The 25,080-nt window shown below is 40.9% G+C and overlaps 1 protein-coding gene across 1 annotated transcript in view; it reads right to left on the bottom strand.

Moving 5' to 3' along the window:
- The window catches only part of NIBAN1 (niban apoptosis regulator 1), a 152,724-nt gene that overhangs the window by 25,233 nt on the left and 102,411 nt on the right, over window positions 1-25,080 (bottom strand). Inside the window, exon 6 of the mRNA XM_023247242.2 lies at window positions 4,574-4,689. Within this exon, the coding sequence (XP_023103010.2) occupies window positions 4,574-4,689 (116 nt within the window). The remainder of the gene's footprint in view (window positions 1-4,573; window positions 4,690-25,080) is intronic.

Genomic DNA, 25,080 nt, shown 5'->3' with positions numbered 1-25,080 from the left:
CCATTGACCCTCCCCCCCCCATCCTGCACAATGGAGTAAGTCCTTAGTTGGAACACATCTTCCCAAGAGTGATGAAAATGTAGCATAGGGAGAAGGAGCTAAGAAAATAAAGAGACCAAAGCCAGAACTTAAAAACAATGGGAAATATTATCTTAGTTGAAAGTGTTACATTCAGGGTCATAATAATTGCCTGCTTCACCCTTCTGCAGAGACTGGTTTGAGTCTGAACATAAGCATGAGAGAGGTTTGAAAAGATCAAAATGTTACAAAGGCCAAAGGGAAAAAAAATCATCTATTTGAGTAGGTTTATAGTTTTCTTTTCGTCTTTCCCATATAATATTCCAAGACATTCAGTTCTATTTTATAGTTTAGGGAATTGAAAAGGAAATATGTCTGGGGGGGCGGGGGAAGGAGGAGAATAGGAGTGGTTTGCAGGGGTGGGGGGCTTGACAAGTCACAGGGCAAGGCAGAGCCTCAGAGTGCTGGGGCCCAACTGTGTTCATCCCAACACCAAGTCACCCTCTTCCCCTAACCTTCAGCCCCACCCTCCATCCTTGTGCTGCCTCTCAGCTTCCCAGGGCCTTCTCTGAGATTCCCTACCTGGGTCAGCTCTCCATGAGCAGGGTCCAAAGTTTTGGGGCTGTTCTAGGGAAAGTAGCTACTTTAATAAATAAACTGTGCTAATGAAGGGGTTCCTCAACCTCTCTCTTCAGAACAGGATCCACTGGGTCTCACCATAAGGGCCCTAAAAATACCACTTTTGCTTAAAAAAAAAAATGGTGTGTGTGTGTGTGTGTGTGTGTGTCAATTTAACTTCTAGGATATACAGATTTTAAAATTCCATCACACATATAAGAAATCAAACATGCCATTAGGTTGTTCAAAATCAACCACACCATGTGTTACCTTCCATATGTGGGGAAGGTGTGAGATCCAGAGAGACTGCCCTCCTTCCTGAGACTGGCCTGATAGTCTGACCAGGCTGTCGGCCTTGTGCCTTTTGTGTTGCTGAGAGGCCATGGGTGAAAGAATCCATTTAAAGGGGCACGTTTGAGGTCATTAGACAAAAGACAACCCTGAAATGTATGGAGAAGGCCTAAAACATGGACAGTTTTCTTGTCTTGAAACCACCTGTTCTGTGGGAACTATGAACTATTTTCTCAGCTCATCTGGTTCATTTAAAGGCAAATTTAAATTTACAATAATAATTACAAAATAATAAAGATATATTTATTAAATAAATATATTGCTACAATAAATAATAAATATACCAAATCACTGTAAATGCTTTTCATCTTGCAAAATGCTTTCCTTCAGGACTTCATTTGATACATTTTTTATAGACAAGTAGGATATATATTGACGGTTTTACTAGTATATAAATATTTTCACCTTAATAGTCTGTAGGCAAGTTATCCTAAGATATTTGCTTTGCCTCAGCAGTTGCCTAAAAAATCACCACTGCCATGAGGGCCCACCAGACTTGCTGTGTGAGTCATTACTATGAAGATAATAATGTAATAATGCTGAACATCTGAATACCAGGCCATGAGGTTAGAGGGGGGTGACGACAAAATGATGATCAAGTAAGTGCTTAGCAGACAGGAAAAAAATGCAAATAAACCCAGTGCTTTAAACAGAAGATGTCAGTATGGAAGCCAATTTGACATATTTAAAAAAATAATAATAAAATAAACAGAAGATGCCAGGGGCGCCTGGGAAGCTCAGTTGGTTAAGCATCCTACTTCGGCTCAGGTCATGATCTTGTAGTTCATGGCTTTGAGCCCCGTGTGGGGCTCTGTGCTGACAGCTCAGAGCCAGAAGCCTGCTTCAGATTCCATGTTTCCCTCTCCTCTCTCTGCCTCTCCCCTGCTCTCTCTCTCTCAAAACTAAATAAACATTAAAAAAATTTAAACAGAAGATGTCATATTCTCAAACTCAGTTACGTCATGCCATTTTCTTTAACTACATAGCTTCTCTGGGTCCTTGACCTCTTTTTCCTGTGAGTCTGAGGACAGATGCTGCTTTGGCTTCATATGTGAGATTACAGAGAGGCGGACCCCCGCTAGGCCCCAGACAGGAAGGTTTTGGAATTCATTTCCTTTCTCCAGCTTCTTGAAGGAGAGCCTGATGTGGCTCGAAATGGGTTTTCTGTCACAGACTGGCACTGTGACTTCAGCCAACCTCTCTGAACATTCTTTCAACTGGAGGGTTTTGGACAAACAATCCTTGAAATGCCTTTCAGGCGCTCACATTGTCTGAGTCTAACTTCACCATAGATATTCAGATTCCTGGGGGAGCAAAATTTCTTATTGGGTCACTTGATAACTCCAGCTTTTACTGATCTCGTCTCTGTTTTTGTTTTGTGTTGTTCTGCTTTCCTACTTATGGTATTTTTTATACTGCAAAATTAGCACCTTCCTATCACTGCTGGCTGCCAATGCTTTATGATGTCCATATATGTACAGACCCACATGTCTACCCACATACACTTCTAAGGCTGCCTCGTTCTCGGGATGTTTCTAGGTATGTCTTGCCTCACCACAAGGGCAAGGGATGAGTCATTTGCTTCTCTTGCACCTTCTAGCGCTTAGCACAAATCAACCCAAAGCAAAAAAACAGAAAGTCAACTCAATCCAAAGAAAGGTTTCATTAAGTACCTGTTTTCAATGGCATCGAGAAAGAAGTGAGCTGACATGAGATTCTAAATGAAAAGATTAAGCAAACAGCATAGCTAAACTTGAGGAGTTAAGTAAATGTTGAACTTGGTATAGCCCCATGGTTGGTGCTGATCTTTCACTGGACCAGGAATCGGAAGCCATCATTTCCTTTGCCATCTGCCCACTTAGCATGGGAGCATGAAACTATCAGCTGCACAGGGCAGGGACCATCCTGTCGTGCCCACCTCTGGATCACCAGCCCCAGCATGGTGCCTGGCAGAGAGGGACTCAATAGCTATTTAATGAATAAAACTGGACAAGTCACTTCACTGCTATATACCTCCCTTGGTTTTCTCATTTACAAAATTGGAAATACTAATAACCTCATGAGATCGATAAAATGAACACACAGAATTAGGATTTGAACACTAAAAAGTATTACACAAAGGCATTTTAATACTGGTATATCTACTAAATATGTTGGTTTATTTGGCAGGCCAATCAGCGTCAAGTGCTTCAGCCTCCCTTTTTGCTTTCATTTTTCTTTATGGTATAAGTACGGTTAGTCCTTAGTCCTCTCAGATTGACGAATGGATATACTTCCCCCAAACATCAGAAACCAAGAGTTAGCCAAAGTTCTGGAATAAGTCTCAAGCTAAGAAATAAATGAGTTTAGAATCCACCAAAGCAGGGGTGGGTGGGAAAGAAGAAGTCATATGGTTAAACAATAAAGAACAGCCCCATCATCACGATCAAATGTTTTCGGCTTCAGATGTTTAATGACCATACGAAGGCAAGGCCTCATCCGGTCTCCTAATAACAAATTTCACTGGCCCCCAAAGAGGCACTCAGGGAAATGAGGGGAAATTAAAGAACAGCACTGTTGGACCCTGTGTGCCTCTAATTAAATAATGCCGTTCCCACTCCCCTTTCCTGGCTGAATCAGCTGTGTGATTGGTGTCCTCATGGACACAGTTTCCTTGGAGATTTGTAACAACGTCCCTGGTACCAAGCCAATGGACATGCTTAGCCCATGACTGGCATTTAACCAAGGTCATAGGAAAATTATATCAGACTATAGAGGATAGAAAACTAGAAGAAGTAAGTAAAACGCATAGAAAACTGTCTTAATGCTTTTAAAATGTATTTCTTTGACTTCATTTATAAATCATTCAGTAAATAAAGACAAATGCGTGTGCCAAGTAGTTTTCCAACAACGTCTCACTTAATGCTCAGTACCCTGCATGGCAAACATTATCATTACTCTCTTTTTTCAGAGGAGTAACTTGAGACTAAAAGAGGTTAAATAAGTTGGCAAGATTTAATCCAAGTAGGTTAACCTAAGCCCCCATCACACACTTTGAACTATGCCACACTGCTCGTGTTGGATTGTGGTCTGGAAGCATGAGGTCATTTGAAAGAATAATGCTTTGTAAAGAAAAGAATAGAAAATAATGGAGGGGCGCCTGGTTAGCTCAGTCGGTTGAGCGTCCGACTTCAGCTCAGGTCATGATCTCGCGGTCTATGGGTTCGAGCCCCTCATCGGGCTCTGTGCTGACAGCTCGGAGCCTGGAGCCTGCTTCGGATTCTGTGTCTCCCTCTCTCTCTGCCCCTCCCCCACTCATGTTCTGTCTCTCTGTCAAAAATAAATAAACATTAAAACAAATTTTTTTTAGAAAATAATGGAAGCTCCTCGTTGCGGTTGCCCTGTTTTTATACTGTCCTGTTTTGCTCCTGGTCTGGAGGTGTTTGCAGACGGTGCCCAATACTCTGTGGATCAAATGCATCTAGACAATGAGAGAAACGGCCTTCGGAACCACATCTTCCACTTTTTTGTGTGTGGTTATTTATCCTGACCCTGACCTCCTACACACAGACAGAGAAGAGAACCCCAAATTCTGAGCCCATGTTACCTGGACTTCATCCCCAGTGATCATTTCCCACGAGCCATAGTGTCCCTTCTCCTGCCGGAAGAACTGCACAGCTTCTAGAAAGGCTTGGGCTTCAAACGTCGTCTGCTTCATGTAATCTAAAAGAAAGAGGCAAGGGCACTTAGCAAAGAAAAATACTTCTACAGTTTACCATGGTTCTTCGAGTGTCATGGTTCAGAGACCTAATGTTACCTGAATATTACGAGGGATAGAATTACGAGACACAGAAAAATGAAGCAGATCCTGAATTCAAAGTTCATCTGCAGACGTGTGTCCCCTTGCTTGCTCACCACCATAGCAGCTGATTAATTCCATCAGTTACTGGGCATACTGGTTAGGACTAGAAGCAGATCTAGCCCCATTTGTTTCTCTCTTATAAATGTTTCCCTTGGGCACCTAGGCACCTAGTGGCTCTATGCCTCCAACCGTAGCACCTCACTAAGGCAGACCATTCTTTACCAGGGCCTCTGGTACCCACAGTATCCGCTCCCAGTTCCCTGAACAAAACTCCGATTTCTTTGTGACTTATTATCAAGTTGCTGTCAAATATGCTGATTTATGCAAATAAAGGATGACAGTTTCTAACACTTTATATAGCAAGATACTATTCTTCTAAACATGTTACACATTTCACTGAAACCTTACAAAAACCTGTGAGGTAACAGGGCGCCTGGGTGGCTCAGTCGGTTGAGCATCCGACTTCGGCTCAGGTCATGATCTCAGGTCCATGAGTTCGAGCCCCGCATCGGGCTCTGTGCTGACAGCTCAGAGCCTGGAGTCTGCATTAGATTCTGTGTCTCCCTCTCTGCCCCTCCCCTGCTTGTGCTCTCTCTCTCTCTCAAAAATAAATAAAGACTAAAAAAAAATTTAAAAACCAAAACCCAAAAAACCTGTGAGGTGAGTGCTATTATCATGTCAACTATACAGATGCTCCAAAAGCCCAGAAAGATTAATTAATTGCTTAAGGTCATACAGCTAGCAAGCGGGTGAACTCAGGTATTCTGATCCCAGTCAGAATACACTATGCTATGCCAGCAATCTGCTATACTACTTCACCTATTAGTTTTATGGTTTTGCCCTTCCAAACAGATTAGATTTTAAAAGGTGTTATATCTGAGAGGTAATGTTTAATGCAGGATTTTAAGTGTAGTCGAGGAAGCAGGGGCTCAACAGCCTTCCCAGAATTCCACGAATCACACCACGAATGCAAAAATTCTGCTAGGGACTGAATGGTTTGTGTCCCCCAGAAGTCATATGTTGAAACCCTAATCCCCAGTATGATATTTGCAGCTAGAGCCTTTGTGAGGTAATCAGGTCACAAAGGTATGTTGGGATTACTGCCCTTATCATGATGGGATTAGTGCCTTTATAAGAAGAGAGCTCTTCCCCCGCTTTTGGCTCTCTCTCCAAACACTGGATCTGCGGGTGCTTTGATCTTGGACTTACAGTATTTTTGTTATAGCAGCCCAAACGACTGAGGCAATTTTCAATGCACAAAATATCTGTTAGAGGATACAATGATAACAGAATTATAAAAATCTTTGCAGGGGAATAAATTTTATAAATAATCTAATAATAAAGAATAGAACAGTAAATAAGTCAAATCTTAGGGGAAATAAGGCAAAATGAAGTGACTGAAAGGGCCAAGTCTCTTGCCTCCAGCCTCTCCTCTAGGACATGAAGCTCTCTTGCTAACAGCATATGATCTGCCTTTATAGGGCAAATTAGATCGGTCAGTTCAAGGCAGCTGATTCACTGGGGACATTCGGAGCTTCAGACAACGGGATTACTCAGTCAAGGAATGAATGGTTGCTAAGTGGGACGAGGCTGAACTAAAAAAGGATCAATGCGCTCCAGAAGGTGACAATCAATTAATAGGCTGTAGATGACTACATTGAGATTTATTTACGAGGTCATAAGCCTCAGGAACTTGGAAAAGGGAAAATACAATTCAAGGCTAGCCTTGATAAGATTTTCAAGCAGGGGTGCCTGGGTGGCTCAATCAGTTAAGTGTCCAACTTGGGCTAAGGTTATGATCTCATGGTTCCTGAGTCTGAGCCCCACTGTCAGCATGGAGCCCACTTTGGATCCACTGTCCCTCCCTTCTTTCACTGTCCCTCCCCCCATCCCCGTTCTACCTCTCCCACCGCCACCCACCTCTCTCTCTCTTAAAAATAAACACTTAAAAAAATTTTTTTTTAAATGAAAAAGAGTTCAAGCAAAATTCTCCACAGTGAGGATACCACAAAGCCCAGAAGTTCCACCTTCAAAAATGTGGGACAGTAACTGACATTTCTAATATTGACATAGAGTTCTGCTCGAGCTCTAAATCAGAAAAAGAGCATGTCTGAGAATCAAGTTTTTAAATTGATGTATTTCTTCCTTGTTATTTTTTCTGGTTTGGCAAATGATTTAGTGTTTAATCTTTGAGGCTTTGAAAACACAAATTAAAGTCTTGGTATAAAATTGACAACAAGGGGGCTGTGATATGGAGCTCAGTACACTGGGAGGGACTTTACCAACAGAGATGGAAACTGTAATTGCTACACTGAGATTCAAGATTGACTCATGAGCTCTTATTTTTAACAGCTGTTTTCATTTCCAACCTCAGGAAACAAAGACATGGAAGAAAATGTGGTACTTGGATGGAGTGAGTACTGCCAGACCTGCGAACCTCAGAATAAGGTTTTAAATTCATGTCTTTACCAAAAGCATAAATTTACTTATTTCTTCCCCCACTAACCTCAGCAACCAAAGGAGGTATTTGAAATCCTACTCCTACCTTCTATTACTCTATCAAAGCAAACTATAGCATTCCCACTATAGTTGTGTTTTCAGAAACTTCTGGAAAAAATAACTGAAGAAGTGGAATGTGGAGACAATGATGTGGGAGTCAGAGAGGAGTCCAAGAGGAAAACGGGGAGCCGGAATATAGTAGTGGTGGATGAAGCACCTTCACACAGGCAGAGAAGAAAAGGGTTAGTAATCAAATGAACCACACAGGAAATTATAGTAATTGAACACCAGCAATGAAGCCTGAAAGAATGAGGGCAGGGATCTGAATTCTGGACTTTCTACCATTAGGATAGATTTAAACTGGATTTTAACTACTCCTTGACCATAGGGGAAAAAAGGATCTAACCTACTGATTCATCATTAGATTTTCAGGTTATAAACTGATTAGGTAAATTAATTTATACAAAACTTTTAGGACAGTATCTGCCACATAGCAAGTTGTTTTATGGATATTGGTTCTTATTATTGTAAGCCAAGCTCAACAGCAACCGCCAGATCATTAAGGAAATGAAGAACAAAGGTGTGCTTTGTAAGAGACAGAACTGTATTGCAATAGTAATGTGACCTTCATTTCTTCTAAGTTCTTTGCAAAGGCATCGCTGAACTCAGCCAGAATGCACAGGTGTTTGAGAGAAACCGGATTATCAGTTATTTGATCAACTTCCTGCCACAGATCTCATGAGAACAAATCCCAGGATCACAATCGTCCACTCTCCTGCCAACAAGCAACTGAGAGTTTAGCCCAATGGTCCCCAGAATCAACAATGGCCTTTGCTTGTTAAGTCTTCTCCGTGTAAGCTGACTTAGAAAAATGGCAGGTAGCATCAGCTCCAACTCTACTTTTCCAACAGGCTGTAATTATGAAGTTGCGGAGAACTTAGATATCATTAAATCCAGATCCCTCATTTTATGGCTGAGGAAATTGGAACAAAAAATGGTTAATTTCTTAGCCGAAGGTCACACAGCTGGTCAGAATCAGAGCCAAGAGTTGAAAAAGTAGCTCTGGCATGTCATAAGCGGCCTTGGCATTCATGCTTACTTAAATCACAGACTAAGGGAGCTGAAAGTGGTCTTAAAGGTCACCTACCCTAAGCTCTCATTCAATGCTAGAAGCCCTCAGAATCCCAGACACTCATCTGGCCTCGGCTTGAATATTTCCAGTGACAGGAAACTCACAATTTAGTGAAATAGTCATGGAACTGCTCTAATTATTTGAAAAATTTTCCTTTTATTGAGCCAAAATCTGTTTCCATGAACTCTCATTAATCCCATTTCTGATTTTCAGAGCAAAATAGACAAGTTTACTTGTCCTCTTCTGTAGGGCAACTCTAAAAGAATAGCTGAATATCCTTATTTTCCCTCAACCGTTCTTTAAACAATATAGTTTTGGGGATCCTTTAAATTCAGCCCTACCTTTACTTTCCTTCCCTTAGTAACCAATTCCATTTAGTCAATATCTTTCTTAAATTTGGCCCACACTGAATACAACCCACTGAGTATTTTTCAACTTGTGTAAATTATGTAAAGTAGAAAGATTACGTTCTTTTTTTTTTTTGGTCCCTAACTTCCTTTCTAAAATACAAATACATCACACCATTGACTCATACCTTTCTTATAGTCACATAAGATCCTACAACTTTTTTTGTATAAAACCCCTTTTATTCAATTTAATCCTTTCCTAACCCGTACTTCTGCTTTTGGTTTTGAAGTACAGGTTTTAACACTGCCCCTAATAAATTACAACTTACTGTGATCAACTCAGTGCCCCACAGCCTGCCAAAATCATTTAAAAATTATAATTGTTCCCAAACTCCCTTTCACCTCTGTAACATTCAACTATTTTGGTGGGCTTACTTTCTGTGTTTTATCCAACTGACTGATAACAACATTCATCAGATCAGGGGCAAGGACAGATCCCTGTGAAATTCTAAACATTTCAGAAGATATGTGGGAGAGACATCTTGGCCATCCATTCAACTATCACATCCTCAGGACCAAGACATGTCTATTCTCCTTAGTCTCTCCCTTTTTCGCATCTGTGCAGTTGCATAGAAAACTCCTATTTGGGAGACATGATTAAGGATTCTGCAAGGAAAAGAAAGCTTCTCTATGCCCCTTGGGGAAGAGTTATTCAGGGGGCCAGCTTTTGCTTCCTCCCACCCCTTACACAGATTTACAGCATGTCTGAGTCAACTGAAACACCAAAGCTCTAAGGCCTAGGCAGTCATTCTGGATTTTGACTCTGGCTGCTGTGTTGGGACTCCCTGACTCAGGCTGGGTTTGGAAGCTGCGTTGTTATTTTATTTTATCGGTTCACTGCGCCAAGCCATGTTAGCTGATCTGCCTGGTGATCTGTAAAAGTTATGTAACTGCATTACTCACTACACTGCTATGGGGTTCATGTCACTAATGTATACTTCGAAATTGTCTTTAGCTTCAGGTCGTATGTCGTCTTTTCTGGGAGAGCTGCAGCAAGTCCGTTTGCCCTAGTTTCTTCTCTAGAACAAAGGAGAAGAAGTACAGTGGCAAGTAACCAACATTTATTGAATACTAACAATAGAAGTATAAGCCAATGTTTATACACACCATCTCATATAATCCTTCCAGCCATCCCATTAGGTAAGGATTAATAGTCCCAGTTTTTAATTTTTTAAATGTTTATTTTTGAGAGAGAGGGAGTGCAAGTTGGGGAGGGGCAGAGAGAGAGGGAGACAGATGATCTCAAGCAGGCTCTGTGCTGACAGCAGAGAGCCCAATGTGGGGCTCAGACTCAGGAACCGTGAGATCGTGACCTGAGCCGAAGTTGGATGCTTAACAGACTGGGCCACCCAGGTGCCGCTTAATATTCCCACTTTAAGGCTGAGAAAGAAACTGACTTCAGGAAGGTTGAATAATTTGCTTAAGCTAATATGTGGTCAAGAAAGGCCTACTCTTACTTCCAAAGTCCTGTTATACAGTCTATGGTTTAATTTTTTAAAACTTTTTATTTTGAGGTAATCGTAGATTCATGTGTTCTTAAAAGAAATAATACAGAGATATCCAATATACCCTTCACCCCATTTCTCCTAACAGGAATATCTTGCAAAACCATAGCACAATATCACCACCAGGAAATTTTTTTTTTAATTTTTTTTTAACGTTTTATTTATTTTTCAGACAGGGAGAGACAGAGCATGAACAGGGGAGGGTCAGAGAGAGGGAGACACAGAATCCGAAACAGGCTCCAGGCTCTGAGCTGTCAGCACAGAGCCTGATGTGGGGCTCGAACTCACGGACCACGAGATCATGACCTGAGCCGAAGTCGGCCGCTTAACCGACTGAGCCACCCAGGTGCCCCACCACCAGGAAATTGACACTGATGCGGTCTCACCAGTTTGATATGTATGCACATGTACATGTGTGTATGTTTGCACATGCATGTATATGTGTGTGTATTGTGGTTTAACTTTTAAATTGCGTTAAATTTCCTTTCCTTATCAAGGTTTAGAACCATTTAATTCTAGAGTTTGAATATACCATAGGATCATCTAGTTCAACCACTCGTTTAACAAGTGAGCAGACTGAAGGCCAGACAGAATGTGACATTCTTAAAAACAGAACAAAAGAAAATACTACGGTGGAATTAAAAATGAATGGGGTCCATCCTAACGAAATGGTAATAAAGGTTTTTATTTTAAAAATTTATTCATGACCTAAGCAAATATTTATTGCCATATTATAAATGATAACTCATGAGCACTAGCCCCAAGATTACTTAGAAGTCCCTGAATTATATTTCGTAAACTACTAGACTAAAACATATATCTGCTGACCAAATCTTATTTGCGTTAGTGGATACAGACCTGCCAAGAAGAGAAGAGGAATAGGTCAAGAAAAAAAATGTGTGCTTCACGGAGATCCAGGCACCTGAAGATGAGTTATAACGGTGTTGCTCTAGGTGAAAATACAAAGATACAGAACTCACTCTGAGGATATAAATGGCTTCTCAAACAGATGGCAGAAAGGTGTTCCAGTGAAGATGTTTTGATAAAAGTTTTTAATCACATAGGAAAAGGCGGCATGCCTCATTTGATTAAAAGCAGTACATCTCATGAATTCTTGACATGTCAATAAATATTAAAAGACTGTTTGTCAACAGAGAAAAGGAAGTGGTGATTACTAGAACAAGTGAAGACAGACTAGCCCATTTCCTTCACACTGACATACTAGATTGGCAGATTAGAAGGCTGTTGGAGACATCCTGCATCTAGATTCTAGCAAGGCAATTCTTAAGGCTTTATATGCTTTTGATTGACACACTGAAGATATTTAGATTGGTTGATAATGCCAGTACACATAATCGACTAAACAACCTCAGTGACGGCTGCTGGTTAAAGGGCTGACATCCTAGAGGAAAATCTTGAGGGCACTGCCCTTAAAACATTTTCAATTACTTAAAAAAGGCAAGCTAGATAAGCCCAGGGTTTCACTTAACTGCGAGCCCAGTGCAAGTTAGTGATGTGATGCAGTTGTACACAGGGCAGGTGAGGTTGGGCCATGGGACTGTGGAGCATAATCAGGACAAGGACAGTCATAGATGGAATCTGAGATACGCTCCTAAGAAATTACCATTACACACTTCTAGTTGATGCTGAGAAGCAGAATATTTTACAAACATCTTTTTAAAAAGTGGAGTGCTTCTGAAGGAGACCAAATAAATGAGGAGTCTCACAGCCTTGAAAAGAGAAAACCTCGAGGAAAGAGATCTTCATCATCTACGTGAAGATCTGCAACGTAAAAGAACACTGGACTTGTTCCATGTAGATTCAGATACACAGTCAGGTCTGCATGGTCCAAAGCACAGTGTGGCATATTTTCACTGAAATAGGGAACAGATTTCTAACACTTATATGTATCTTAGAGTGAGGCAGGCTCCAACTGGGTGTCAGAATTCTCCCTCAAGAGGAAGTGCTCCATCTGGGCTGAGCTGCCTTGTAGAAGGTATGCAGACATGCTCAAACCCCTGTCTTATACACTCTCAGAACATCATGTGCCTCCTCACCATAGCACTTACAATAATTATAATTTCATAGTTATTAGTGTAATCATTTGAAATATGCCTTCCCCTAGCCTGTAAGTTCCAAGAGGACAGGAACTTTCTCTGTAGTTTGCATTCACCACTGTATCCTCAATCCGTAGCCCAGTGCCTGGCACATAAGAAAGAGAAAGAAAAAGAGAGATGGAGTGGGGAAAGGGGGAAAGGGGGAGGGAGAGAGCGAGGGAGATAGAGGGAGAGAGGGAAGGAAGGGAGGGAGGAATGGAGGGAGGGATAGAGGGAGGGATGGAGGGAGGGATGGAGGGAGGGAAGGAATTTAAATACTAGAGGGAGGGCAAGATTAAATCTCCTTTTAAAGTTCTGTCTAAACCAAGATTCCTTCCTTCCTCCCTCCCTCCCTCCCTTCCTTCCTTCCTTCCTTCCTTCCTTCCTTCCTTCCTTCCTTCCTTCCTTCCTTCCTTCTTCCTTCTTTTCAACAGCACAAGCAGTGGGGAAGAAGGGAAGAGGGAGAAGGAGGGGAGAGGGAGGGGGAGGGAAGGAGGAGGGGAGGGGAAGGGGGAGAGGGAGAGAATCTTAAGCACAAAGCCCAACGTGGGGCTCCATCCCAGGACCCTGGGATCACAACCTGAGCCGAAACCGACTGAGCCACCCACGCACCTCAAACCAAGATTTCTCGGTTCCAGACAAGACCCAAGTGTCACAAATGAATCAGATTCTCTCTTAATAAGTCTCTTTCTTACTGTTGTAAAGAGGTACTGAAGGGAATTGACATACTCTACCCCCGTGCTTCTCGGACTTTGGTGAGGATCAGAAAAACGGATTGCTGAGCCTCACCCCCAGACTTTTCAGGTTCAGTAAGGTACAGGGCGGAGTCCAAGAATTTGCTTTTCTAATGAGCTCCCAGATGATGCTGATGCTTTAGGTACAGGGGCACACCTTGAGAACCATTCCTCTACCCAAAATAAGGGGAGTGGTTCTCAAACATCAGAATCACCTATGTGCTTGTTAAAAATGCAATTCTTAGAGGGAGCGCCTGGGTAGCTCAGTCGGTTAAGCGTCTGACTTTGGCTTGGGTCATGATCTCATGGTTTGTGGGTTCAAGACCCGCATCAGGCTCTGTGTTGACAGCTCAGAGCCTGAAGCCTGCTTTGGATTCTCTCTCTCTGCCCCTCCCCGGCTTGCACTCTCTCTCTCTCTCTCTCTCAAAAATAAATAAGCATTAAAAATGCAATTCTTGATCTTGCTCTAGGAATCTGCATTTAAAAAGCTGTTCAGCAAATTCTGTTGCAAGTGGTTTATAAACTATAGATTTTGAGAAAACACAAATTGCATAGAAGAAGATACAATAGAAGACCATAACTTTTGAATGCTTATTAGTATCTTGATGAACTTATTCCCTCATTATCAGGTTAGGAAATGTCCCCTCTGCCGACTGCTCACTCACTTAACACAAAAGAACCCTTGTTCTTAAAGTGATGTATAAAAATAGTACTACAATGAAGCTCTGTCAAAAGGTATGTGGATAAGGAAATACTTTGGGCAGGTTCATACAGACATCATTTCAAACAACTAGAACTCTATCCATTGAGGGCAATCATCACTGTCCAGACATAAATCCTCACTTGTGACCCTGGTTGAATCTCATTTTCTCTTTTTTGGTACTCAGTTGATATATAGACTATGTCTTCTGTGTGGCAGCCTTCTTTTCCTTAGCATAAACAATCCCATTTACTTTAAGTTTTTTCAAAGCCTTAAAAAAATAAAAATGACCCCACTCCTATCTCTTTCAAACAGTAAGGATGGTGTCATCAAAATCCTGATAAGGGAGGAGAGAATATTTGCTTCCCTCTAAATACCATGAAGATGGTCTGTGTCCTGAAGCTGTGTTCATTGAACATGCTTTCCATGGGCCTGAAAGAGTTGATCTGTCACCCTATCCGTGTTAGATACCTGGGCAGAGTCAGGCCAGGAGAACGATAACACAATCAATGATTTCCTATATGCCCAGGACAAACATGTATGTCTTTAGATGGGGGAGATTCGTATTTGAAGACAGCAAGTGCAGAACGGTCTTCCAATATCCTAGTAACTATTCGTGGAGATCCTGCTGAGATGATCTCAAAGGAAAAAAAATAATCATGCCCTAAAACTTAAATGAAAACGATCTAATTTCCTCTTTAAAACGTGAATTGTAGGAAGACATCACTATGTAATGTTCACAGGCAGTTGAGGCAGTGCACATGCGCAGGTAATCTTTCAGCTCAGACCACAGAAGCTGGGTCACGTGCATATCGCTGCCCTTGTGGGGAGTCGTGTGGCTTACTCCCTGCAGGCAAAACGTGACCACACAGCCTGGACACAATTTCAAGCAAGCTTGAGTTTTCAGATAAATAAGGAAGATGCTCCTCTAGCCACAGACTTGCCCTTCATTTTTGATGACACTTTCTCTTATTCCTGGAGATGATTGTTTACACATGGGTCTTATTATAATTGTCACTGCAGCACACAAAAACGTTAGGGAAATTCTTCCTGACTGCATCTATGGATGACCTTTGTCTTGTGAGCTCAAAACACCTTGTGTAATCTTACCCACGTCGGTGGGAGGACGCTTTCTACAAGTAAGGCAGACAGGGGAAGGACTTGGCCAGGTTTACGTTAGAGAACAAATCACTGGGGTTAACTGGCATCACTTTATCATGTCCTAGCCTGATACACCCACAGAGTATAGCACCGTCTGCCGATGCTATCTGGGGATTTTCCACTCATCGTCATTACCAATGATTAATAATAGCATCCAGCTTGCACTTGTCAGAAGTTCTTACAGTTTACATCTCATTTGAGTCTCACAGCTATCTCATGAGACAGGTAAGCCAGATGTAATCATTCCTAGGTAGCAAATGGAAAAACTCAAAATCAAAGAAGTTGAAGTCATTACCCAAGGTCATATAAATACATAACTCATTTCATTGGGTCATCAAAGGAGAGTAAAAATAAGAAGCAGGAAATAAGGTTCTAGTCCTATACAGACCTCAAAAAGGGCCTCACCTTACTTAAAACATCTAACTACAGCACAAGTTGTAACAACTTTTGTCTAGGATAAAATATGTTTCCTTATCAGTAACCTTTCCCCAAAGACCTAAAAAATCGGAACTGCCCCAAGCTCCATTCCCTCCCTGAGAACTAGGGATGGCAGCTACAGCTTCCTGGAAGCGCACTGCCTGCTCTCAAGAGGAGGGTAAGACTGGTTAATTGAATGGCCTCCTCCTTAGGTCTGGAGAGGCCATCTATAACTTAGTCCTCAGGTTCTTAGGGGCCAGATCATTTTTTAAACACTGGGAACTTTAGGGGAGCCTGGGTGGCTCAGTCGGTTAAGTGTCCGACTTCAGCTCAGGTCATGATCTCACGGTTCATGGGTTTGAGCCCCGCGTGGAGCTTTGTGCTGACAGCTCGGAGCCTGGAGCCTGCTTCAGACTCTGGGTCTCCATCTCTCTCTCTCTGCTCCTCCCCTGCTTGCACTCTCTCTCTCCCTCTCTCTCAAAAATAAATAAACATTAAAAAAAATTTTTTTAAACTGGGGACTTTAGCAATCAGGTACCAATAAAAATAGTGTCTACATTCCTGACCTATTACAAGAAAGGGCAATGCTGCCAACAGATTTCTTTTGAATTTCTAGGTTAACTGAGCCCACAGTGTGTACCCGTCTTGCATAATTGCTTCAAACCAAAGATACTTGGAAAGCATCTTGCTGTTGTGGTGGTTGAAAACCTATAACTGCATTAGCATACACTGTCTCACTAAGGGATCTTTATAGGTAAATATTCAATTTTGTCATGAAAACCCGAAGCGTTCACAATTATTTTCAGTAAAGTCCACGGAGCATCTTGCTTAATAACTTAGCTAATAACAAATTTAAGCAAAGCTTGATAAGATTACTGAATGGAATATTACGCAGTCACTAAAATAACGATTATGATGACTCATCTGCATCATGGAAAAGTAGTTTGAAGAGAATTTTCACTGCGAAAACAAGATTATAAAATTATACATACATCCTGATTAAGCAATGTAAATAGTCACCCATGTGATTGAAAGGGAATGCATAAGAAATAAAAAGTGAGATGGAGGATTTTGTATTTGTAGCTCAAACTTTATGAAATGTTATACTATTATCCTTAGGAAGATCTGTGGTGATCTAATAACTTTTTTTTAAATACCAATCCTCTCGTGACCATGAGCAAGATTTGCCTTTCCGAAGTCCAAATGGTCCTGTGGCAGTTCGCCTCTTGGAATCTGAGAACCCTTATGAGCACCGGCAACTGCCAAATCATGGCACATTCCATGGTCCATTCAGGATCCACGCTGAGGTGTTTGTAAAGTAAATGAACTGAAGAGTTCATTCTTCTTTCCCTCTCCTTAAAGGTATTGCTTCGTGCTGTTTGCTCAGAATAGGTCTGCACGCCTCCTTCCAGTGCTTTCTTTCCAATGAATGGAGGGAGAAACCCTTACATCTTGGAGCACTTTTAGGCTTGTCACAAATGTCCTTTAATGTATTATTACTGTCCCCTGCTTGCCATGACAACTGACACAGTGTGACAAGCATCAGAAGCTGGAGGTTCATCGGTGACACAACTGGATAAACTTGTGTCCCCCTACACCATAATGTCTTTGAGGACAAGAACTGTCATATTCATCATCGTATCCCAATGCCATAGCACAGTGCCTGGCACCAAATGTTCTTTTGAGCAGACCAACGAACGAAGAAAAAATGGCTGAATGATACAGAGGCAGCACAGAATGGCGGGACAACTATCTGCTGGGAATCAAAACGGGGTGTCACTTTGTCTATGGGAGTTGAGGTAAGTTACTTTGCTTCTCTGAGCCTAATGTATCCCATTTGAAATGAAAGGCTTTCAGGTCTTCTTGTTCACTGTGAAATAGTGTAATTTTGTGATAAACTGCAAATACAGTTAGTTTATCAACATGGGGTAGTGTTTTTCATGACAGAGATCTAACTTGGGAATCCAGCTGCAGGACTACCTTATTCTTTTCTTCCCACTAAACCTCTCTCTCTCAAATATGCATCTTTCTCTGGGCTTCACCAATTAATGTGGCTACTAGAAAATATTAAATAAAATATGTGGTATACTGGGTATTTACCCAAAGAAAACAAAAACAGTAATTCAGAAAGATACATGCACCCCTATGTTTACTGAGGCATTATTTACAATAGTCAAGAGATGAAAGCAACCCAAGTGTCCATCAGTAGATGAATGGACAAAGAAGATGTGGTATAGATACACAATGGAATATTACTCGTAAGAAAGGATGAGATCGTGTCATTTGCAACAACATGGTTGGACCTAGAGGGTATTATGTTAAGTGAAATAAGTCAGACAGGGAAAGACAGATACAATATGATTTCATTCATATGGGGGATCTAAGAAATAAAACAAGTGAACAAGCACACAAACAAAAAGCTAGCACAGAAACAGATCCTTAAATACAGAGAACAAACTGATGGTTGCCTGAGGGGAGGGAATGGGGGGATGGGCAAAATGGGTGAAGGGGAGAGGGAGATACAGGCTTCCAGCTGTAGAATGAATACATCATGGGGATGAATGGTAGAGCTTATGGAGCATAGTCAATGATAGTGTAACAGTGGTGCATAGTGACAGATGATAGCTATACTTGTGGTGAGCACAGCCTCATGTGTGGCTTTGTCCAATCGCTATGTTGTACACCTGAAACTAATGCAACGCTGTGTGTCAGTCATACTTCAGTTTAAAAAAATTACATACGTGCCTTTCATTATATTTCTAGTGGACAGCGCTGATCTGAATCTCTTTGCTCTCCCCTCTGCTCCTTCCATTAACCTGAATAACAGCTCAGTTTGTGGCTATTTCCACTGGGCTTACCACATGGGCTATTTAATTAAGCGACTGAAATAGTGAAATTATTCAAGTTTGTCATTTTATTGTCTATGATAAGACTACAGCGAAACTGATTTGTCTTCTATAAAACACAGAACCATAGATGCTGGAGAGGATGTGGAGAAACGGGAACCCTCTTGCACTGTTGGTGGGAATGCAAATTGGTGCAGCCGCTCTGGAAAGCAGTGTGGAGGTTCCTCAGAAAATTAAAAATAGACCTACCCTATGACCCAGCAATAGCACTGCTAGGAATTTATCCAAGGGATACAGGAGTACTGATGCATAGGGCCACTTGTACCCCAATGTTCATAGCAGCACTCTCAACAATAGCCAAATTATGGAAAGAGCCTAAATGTCCATCAACTGATGAATGGATAAAGAAATTGTGGTTTATATACACAATGGAATATTACGTGGCAATGAGAAAAAATGAAATATGGCCTTTTGTAGCAACGTGGATGGAACTGGAGAGTGTGATGCTAAGTGAAATAAGCCATACAGAGAAAGACAGATACCATATGGTTTCACTCTTATGTGGACCCTGAGAAACTTAACAGGAACCCATGGGGGAGGGGAAGGAAAAAAAAAACAAACAGGTTAGAGTGGGAGAGAGCCAAAGCATAAGAGACCCTTAAAAACTGAGAACAAACTGAGGGTTGATGGGGGGTGGGAGGGAGGAGAGGGTGGGTGATGGGTATTGAGGAGGGCACCTTTTGGGATGAGCACTGGGTGTTGTATGGAAACCAATTTGTCAATAAATTTCATATAAAAAAAATAAAATATAAAACACAGAACCATTAACTTTGATGCTCATATATGTGTGGTCTATAACATACCCCCCCCCATTTTTTCCTTGAAAAAATAAAATCTGCTTCGTATCACTTAATTAAACATTTAACAAAAGCACTGTGATTTACGCAATCTTCCAGTTCTCCAGAAAACTCACCATACTAGTTTGGGTATTTGAGTCTAAACTGAAAAGCCCTTAAAAGATTCCATCTCAGCCAGAAACTCCTCTTTTACGAAATGCTGAAGAACAAAACACATTACATCCTTTGCCCAAATCAGAACTACCAGTTGGAATATAGGTCAGTTCTTAATTACCTTCGTTAACTAAGGAAAGCGATGACAATGATAATTCTTAAATCTTCATGTTTGCTTCTGTACTGTTACAGAAGCTTTTTGTATATTTACATTTGAATTCAGATGAGTCCAATGTTGCAATGATTCACCCTAGTTTTTAAAAAAAGAGCAAAGTTGGGGAACCTGGATGTCTCAGTCAGTTAAGAGTCTGACTTCAGCTCAGGTCATGATCTCACATTTCATGGGTTTGAGCCCCGTGTTGGGCTCTGTGCGGACAGCTCAGAGCCTGGAGCCTGCTTCAGATTCTGTGTCTCTCTCTCTCTGCCCCTCTCCAACTAGCACTCTATCTGTCTCTGTCTCTCAAAAAATAAAATAAAAACATTAAAAAAAAAAAAGAGCAAAGTTGCCTTGTGGGGAGCTAACTCAGCCTTTCCTCTTTCCTTACTCTAAGTGAGAGTGGATGGCATCTCAGACCAATGAAACTGCTCTTCTCTTCCTGTCCTTATTTGTTCCTTATCCTTCCCACTGAACGTTCTCTGGCCTGCATGCATGCACTCACATGTGTGCACAAACGCACGTACACACACACAGAAGCAAATCTGTCCCTAGGCTGCAGACAGTAATCAATACTGGTTTTAAAGGCTCCTCTGGAGTAGTAAGGAAAGGGGAAGTGGGAGCACAAAGAGACTCCAGACCAGTGCTGTCCAGTAGAAATGCAATGAAAGCCACACATGCAATTGTAAATTTTATAGTGCCACATCATAAAAGTCAAAAGGAACGGTTAAGATTAATTTTAATAACATATTTAAGGTAGGGGTGCCTGGGTGGTTCAGTCGGTTGAGCGTCCAGCTCTGGGTTTCGGCTAAGGTCATGATTTCATGGTTCATGAGTTTGAGCCCCACGTCAGGCACTGTGCTGACAGTGTGGAGCCTGCTTGGGATTCTCTATCTCCTCTCTCTCTCTGCCCCTCCCCTGCTCATGCTTGCTCTCTCTCTCAAAAATAAATAAACTTAAAAAAATAATATATTTTATGTAAAGCAATATATCCAAAACATATAAGCGATATAAAAATTATTAATGAGATATTTTATACTCTTTTTTTGTACCAAGTTTTTGGAATGTGTGTATTTTACGCCCAACAGCATGTTTCATTTTGGATTAGCCACATTTCAAGTGTTTGGTAGTGAGATTTGGCTGGTGGCCACCCTGTTAGTGCAGCTGTAAAATATGCTCATGGTTTCAGAGTTATATTGTTTATCTGAGTGAGGAGGAGGAAGAAGGCAATAAAAAAAGCATGCCACTGCACACCGGAAACTCTTTGTTTATTTTTGAGAGAGAGAGAAGCGGGGGGGGGGGGGGGGGGGCAGAGAGAGAAGGAGAGAGAGAATCCCAAGCAGGCCCCGCACCATCAGTGCAGGACCCAAGGTGGGGCTTGAACTCACGAACCGTGAGATGATGACCTGAGCCAAAATTGGGCGCTTGCCTGACTGAGATACCCAGGCACCCCGTGAACCTTCTTAAAGCAGCATCATTACAAAAGCAATCTATTCTAATCTATTCCTATTCTAAATCAATAAAAAGGAAAAAAAAACTGGCTTTATCTCTAATTCCTCATTGTACACATAGCACCATTTATCTAGTAGAATAATCCCAGGAGTAGAGTAATGCACAAAAATAAGAACTAAGATGACCTATAACAAATCCTTATATAGATTAAGGTTAGAATTTAAGACCTTTGACAATTATATCTCACTCATAAACCCTGCTTTATGGACACTGAAGAATCCTTGTGGCTTTAACTTTAGGGTTCTCTAACAACACTGCCATATCTTAATAGTCCTGTTCCGTGTGGTGGAAAACTGCTAACCACCAACAGACATGTTAGATGAGATCATTTCCAAACAGGATACAGCCTTACAACAATCTGCTGTATTTATAGCAACAAATTGTTCACCCTTCTCTTACCCTTCACCAAAAAGAAAAAGCAGCTAAAATGCTCGATGGTTTTAAGTGCCCCCTATTGTAGATAATCTCAGTAGTTGCTATAAACGTGAGCTACATCATGTAATTAACTCATTCCATGAAACTATTTGGAAGAAGTGGCCCAATGATCTAATTCCCTTATGGTAAAATAGAGACAGAAAATAAAAACAAAACTTCAATTCCTGTGTTGGAAATGTCAAAGTTTCTGAATGTATGAGAGAGATGAGGGAGAAAGGGAGAGAGGGAAAAAGGGAGACAGAAGGAGGGATGGAGAGTGGAAGGGAGAGAGGGAGAGGGAGAGAGAGAGAGAGAGAGAGAGAGAGAGAGAGAGAGAGAGAGAGAGAGAATGTGTGTATACATCTCCTATGATGATGTGTTAGTTGTAAGTAAATGCCTCCTGAGTGTTCACAGTTCTTAATGGTATTTTTACTATTAAAAAAGACATAATGGAATCATAAAACCAAAATGAGCTTTTAATGTCTAGTTCATTTGTGCACTAATAGGACAGCATTTATTTACTAAATAACTGAAACAGCATATAAATTATTCCAGACCTAGGATCATTATTAACAATAGTAAAAGCCAATATTTATTAAGTAATGCATTCCACTTGGGTTTACAAATTAAAATGAATCAAGTGTCAGTCATTTAAAAGACATTCCCTCAATCTTCCCATATATCACATTTTAGAACATGAGTGTTCTCATTATCAGGTGGCTGTCCCTCATGGGTAACCTACATTTCTCATGTTACAGTTGAGAATATTCCTGCAAGTAACATCTTCAATGGAGTTAGAAATATCATTCAAAAGTCATTATTGTGTCTTCCCAGACCTTTCCTTTCAAGCTGAGTGCTAACAAATATCTCTAATATTCTTTGAAGTTTTTATTTTTCAACCCCATACTTAACTTTTTTGGATCCCCTCTCACAGTACTCTACAACTCGACATTTCTTAAGTCTTATGCTGGGCTTATTTCTCTCTCCTTAATCCTCAGCATATTTAATATAATCTTATTTTATACCGCAGGCTGCCCTCACCCCTCCACATCCAGCAGACTTGAGCCCTGTTAATCTGCTCCACTCTTTTTCCATAGGACTTATTTCCTTCTATCATACTATATATTTTGCTTATTTATTATGTTTATGATTTATTTCCTGTCTCAACCATTAGTCCCTAACTATAAGTGTCACAAGAAGAGGGATCTTTGTTTTGCTCATTGTTGTATCCCAGGTGCCTAAAACAGGGCTTGGCACATAGTATATGCTCAATAAATATTTGTTTAATAAATGAATGTAGATCTGATCAGTGTTAATCCACATGGTTTCTAATTAAATGAATGTATAAATATTCATTTAGACCCATGTTTCTAGTTGATTGATAAGTATCTAAATGTCTAAATTAAAATAAATGTTTATTACGACATACAAGAAAACTGAGTTATACTGGCAATATTTATTCTTTAAAACGTTTGTTATTTTTCAGTATCAAGGACTGGGAATACTAATTATTTTTGAATTATTTCTACTTTTTTTCTAATTATAAATTAGAGTCCACAGATCTAGAATATTCAAAGCTATGTTTACTCGCTTCTCAATTTAAATATAGGTATCAAATATTAAATATGCTTTAGGCTGCTGACTGACTTCTTTACCTGTTTTATGAATTAGATTTTATAATTTTAGATTTTAAAATGTTGTAGCTACATGCTATCTGGAGGAAACTGACCAGATGGCCAGTTTTTCAAACGGACATTCTATTGATGTGAGTTTACCTTTGATCCCCATTTTATCTCCAATGCTTATTATGGGACCTAAAGTATAGTAGGGACCCTAAAAATTATGAATGTATGTATGTATGTATGTATGTATGTATGTGTCTACTTCTTTAATGGAAACCAATTCTGGAAAACTTGGAAATTTTTACCAAGGACATTTGAGGAAAAAGCAACAAATACAGCATAGTTTTAAAATTTTAAAGCTAGGAAAAAAGTGATAATTGATTGATATAGAACTGATAATATCACATTTCCACCGAAGTTATTAGTCCCATGGCCCATTCCCTATCATAGATTCACTCACTCACAGAACATGGGTTGAACACATTTTATGTGTGAGTCACTGTGAGGAAGGCTCTGAATACAACGGAATAAGATTTGGTTTATGGGAGTAAAGTCTGGTGTGGGAAATAATGATCCCACCTTTTGTTCAGCACCATGTCCCTAGCATCCCCAAACAACCACATGGCAGATGCTTCATTTGGTAAATTTTGGTAACAAGAATGCATAATCACCCATAATGCAATAAAGGGTGTAACAAATGTTATCAGAAAAAGCCAAGAGTCATGGGAATTCAGAAGAGGAAGGAGTCCCTCTGGCTTGGGATAGCAATGTCTCCCTGGGGCAGGGAGCCAGGGAGACAAGGACAGGTTGAACTGTGGCAAGGAGCAGGTGTTCAGGGAAAGGGAAGAGCACGATCCATAGAATGGAGGCAAACCACATAGAGCATCTAGGACCAGTCCTTATCAAACAGCATTTCCTGTTTTTGAACACTCAAGCTATGAATCTTCAAACAAAATACAGAAAAGTATGTATCACATAGTCTCACTTTGTAAAACATCAGTGACAGAAACCCGCCCCCCCCCCCCGCCGTAATGTATGTGTGTATATATGGAGAAAAACATGGAAAGATACACACAGGGTTTTTAATATTGTTTATGCAGGAATGGAGAGAATGGGAGGAGAGAGCAAGCAAAACAAAGGTCTGGGACGTCTGGGTGGCTCAGTCAGTTGAGCGTCTGGCTCTTGATTTCAGCTCAGGTCATGATCCCAGGGTTGTGGGATCGATCCCTGTTTCAGGCTCTGCACTGAATGTGGAGTCTGCTTAAGAATCTCTGTTTCCCTCTGCCCTTCGCCCCTGCTTGTGCACACTCTTGCTTTAAAAAACAGAAGTCTAGCATTTATGATATGGTCAAATTTATGCATTTGTATACAGTTATGTATATGTTATATATATATATATAATACATATATAATATATATATATTATATATATATAATACATAGATGACAGATGTGAAAATTTTTAAATAAAAAATGGGGAAACGCGGGGCACCTGGGTTAAGCTCAGTCAGTTAAGCATCAGACTTTGGCTCAGGTCATGATCTCACGGTGAGTTTGAGCCCCACATCAGGCTCTGTGATGACAGCTCAGAGCCAGGAGCCTGCTGTGGATTCTGTGTCTCCCTCTCTCTCTCTGCCCCTCCCCCCGCCTCTCTCTCAAAAATAAAACATAAACTTTTTTTTTTAAAGGGGGAAACAAAATTTGTCTGAAAATACCATCTGGCTCATTAAAACCCTCTGCTCTCTGCAAATCTGTCCTCAGCGTACCTACGTTTATCAATGCCTCTCTTCCTCCACGTGATCCTGGGTAAATTCTCAACCATCCTGTGTTCGTATCTATCAATGATGTCTGTGGAGTACGTGGTCTCTAAGATCCTTTTATTTGATCCCTCTGGTTCCCATGTCACTGGGTTCAAAGAACATAAGCCTACGTTTGTATTTCCCCAGTAACCATGTAGACCACACAAACAAACCAAAAAGGATCAGAAAGCAGAAGCAGGGTACATCTCACTACCTAATTTCTGTTCTGCCCATTCTGATTTTT

Source organism: Felis catus, chromosome F1 (genome assembly GCF_018350175.1).
Source record: "Felis catus isolate Fca126 chromosome F1, F.catus_Fca126_mat1.0, whole genome shotgun sequence".
In the NCBI taxonomy this organism is placed as follows: Eukaryota; Metazoa; Chordata; class Mammalia; order Carnivora; family Felidae; genus Felis; species Felis catus.
This window is presented reverse-complemented; position numbering and strand designations above follow the sequence as displayed.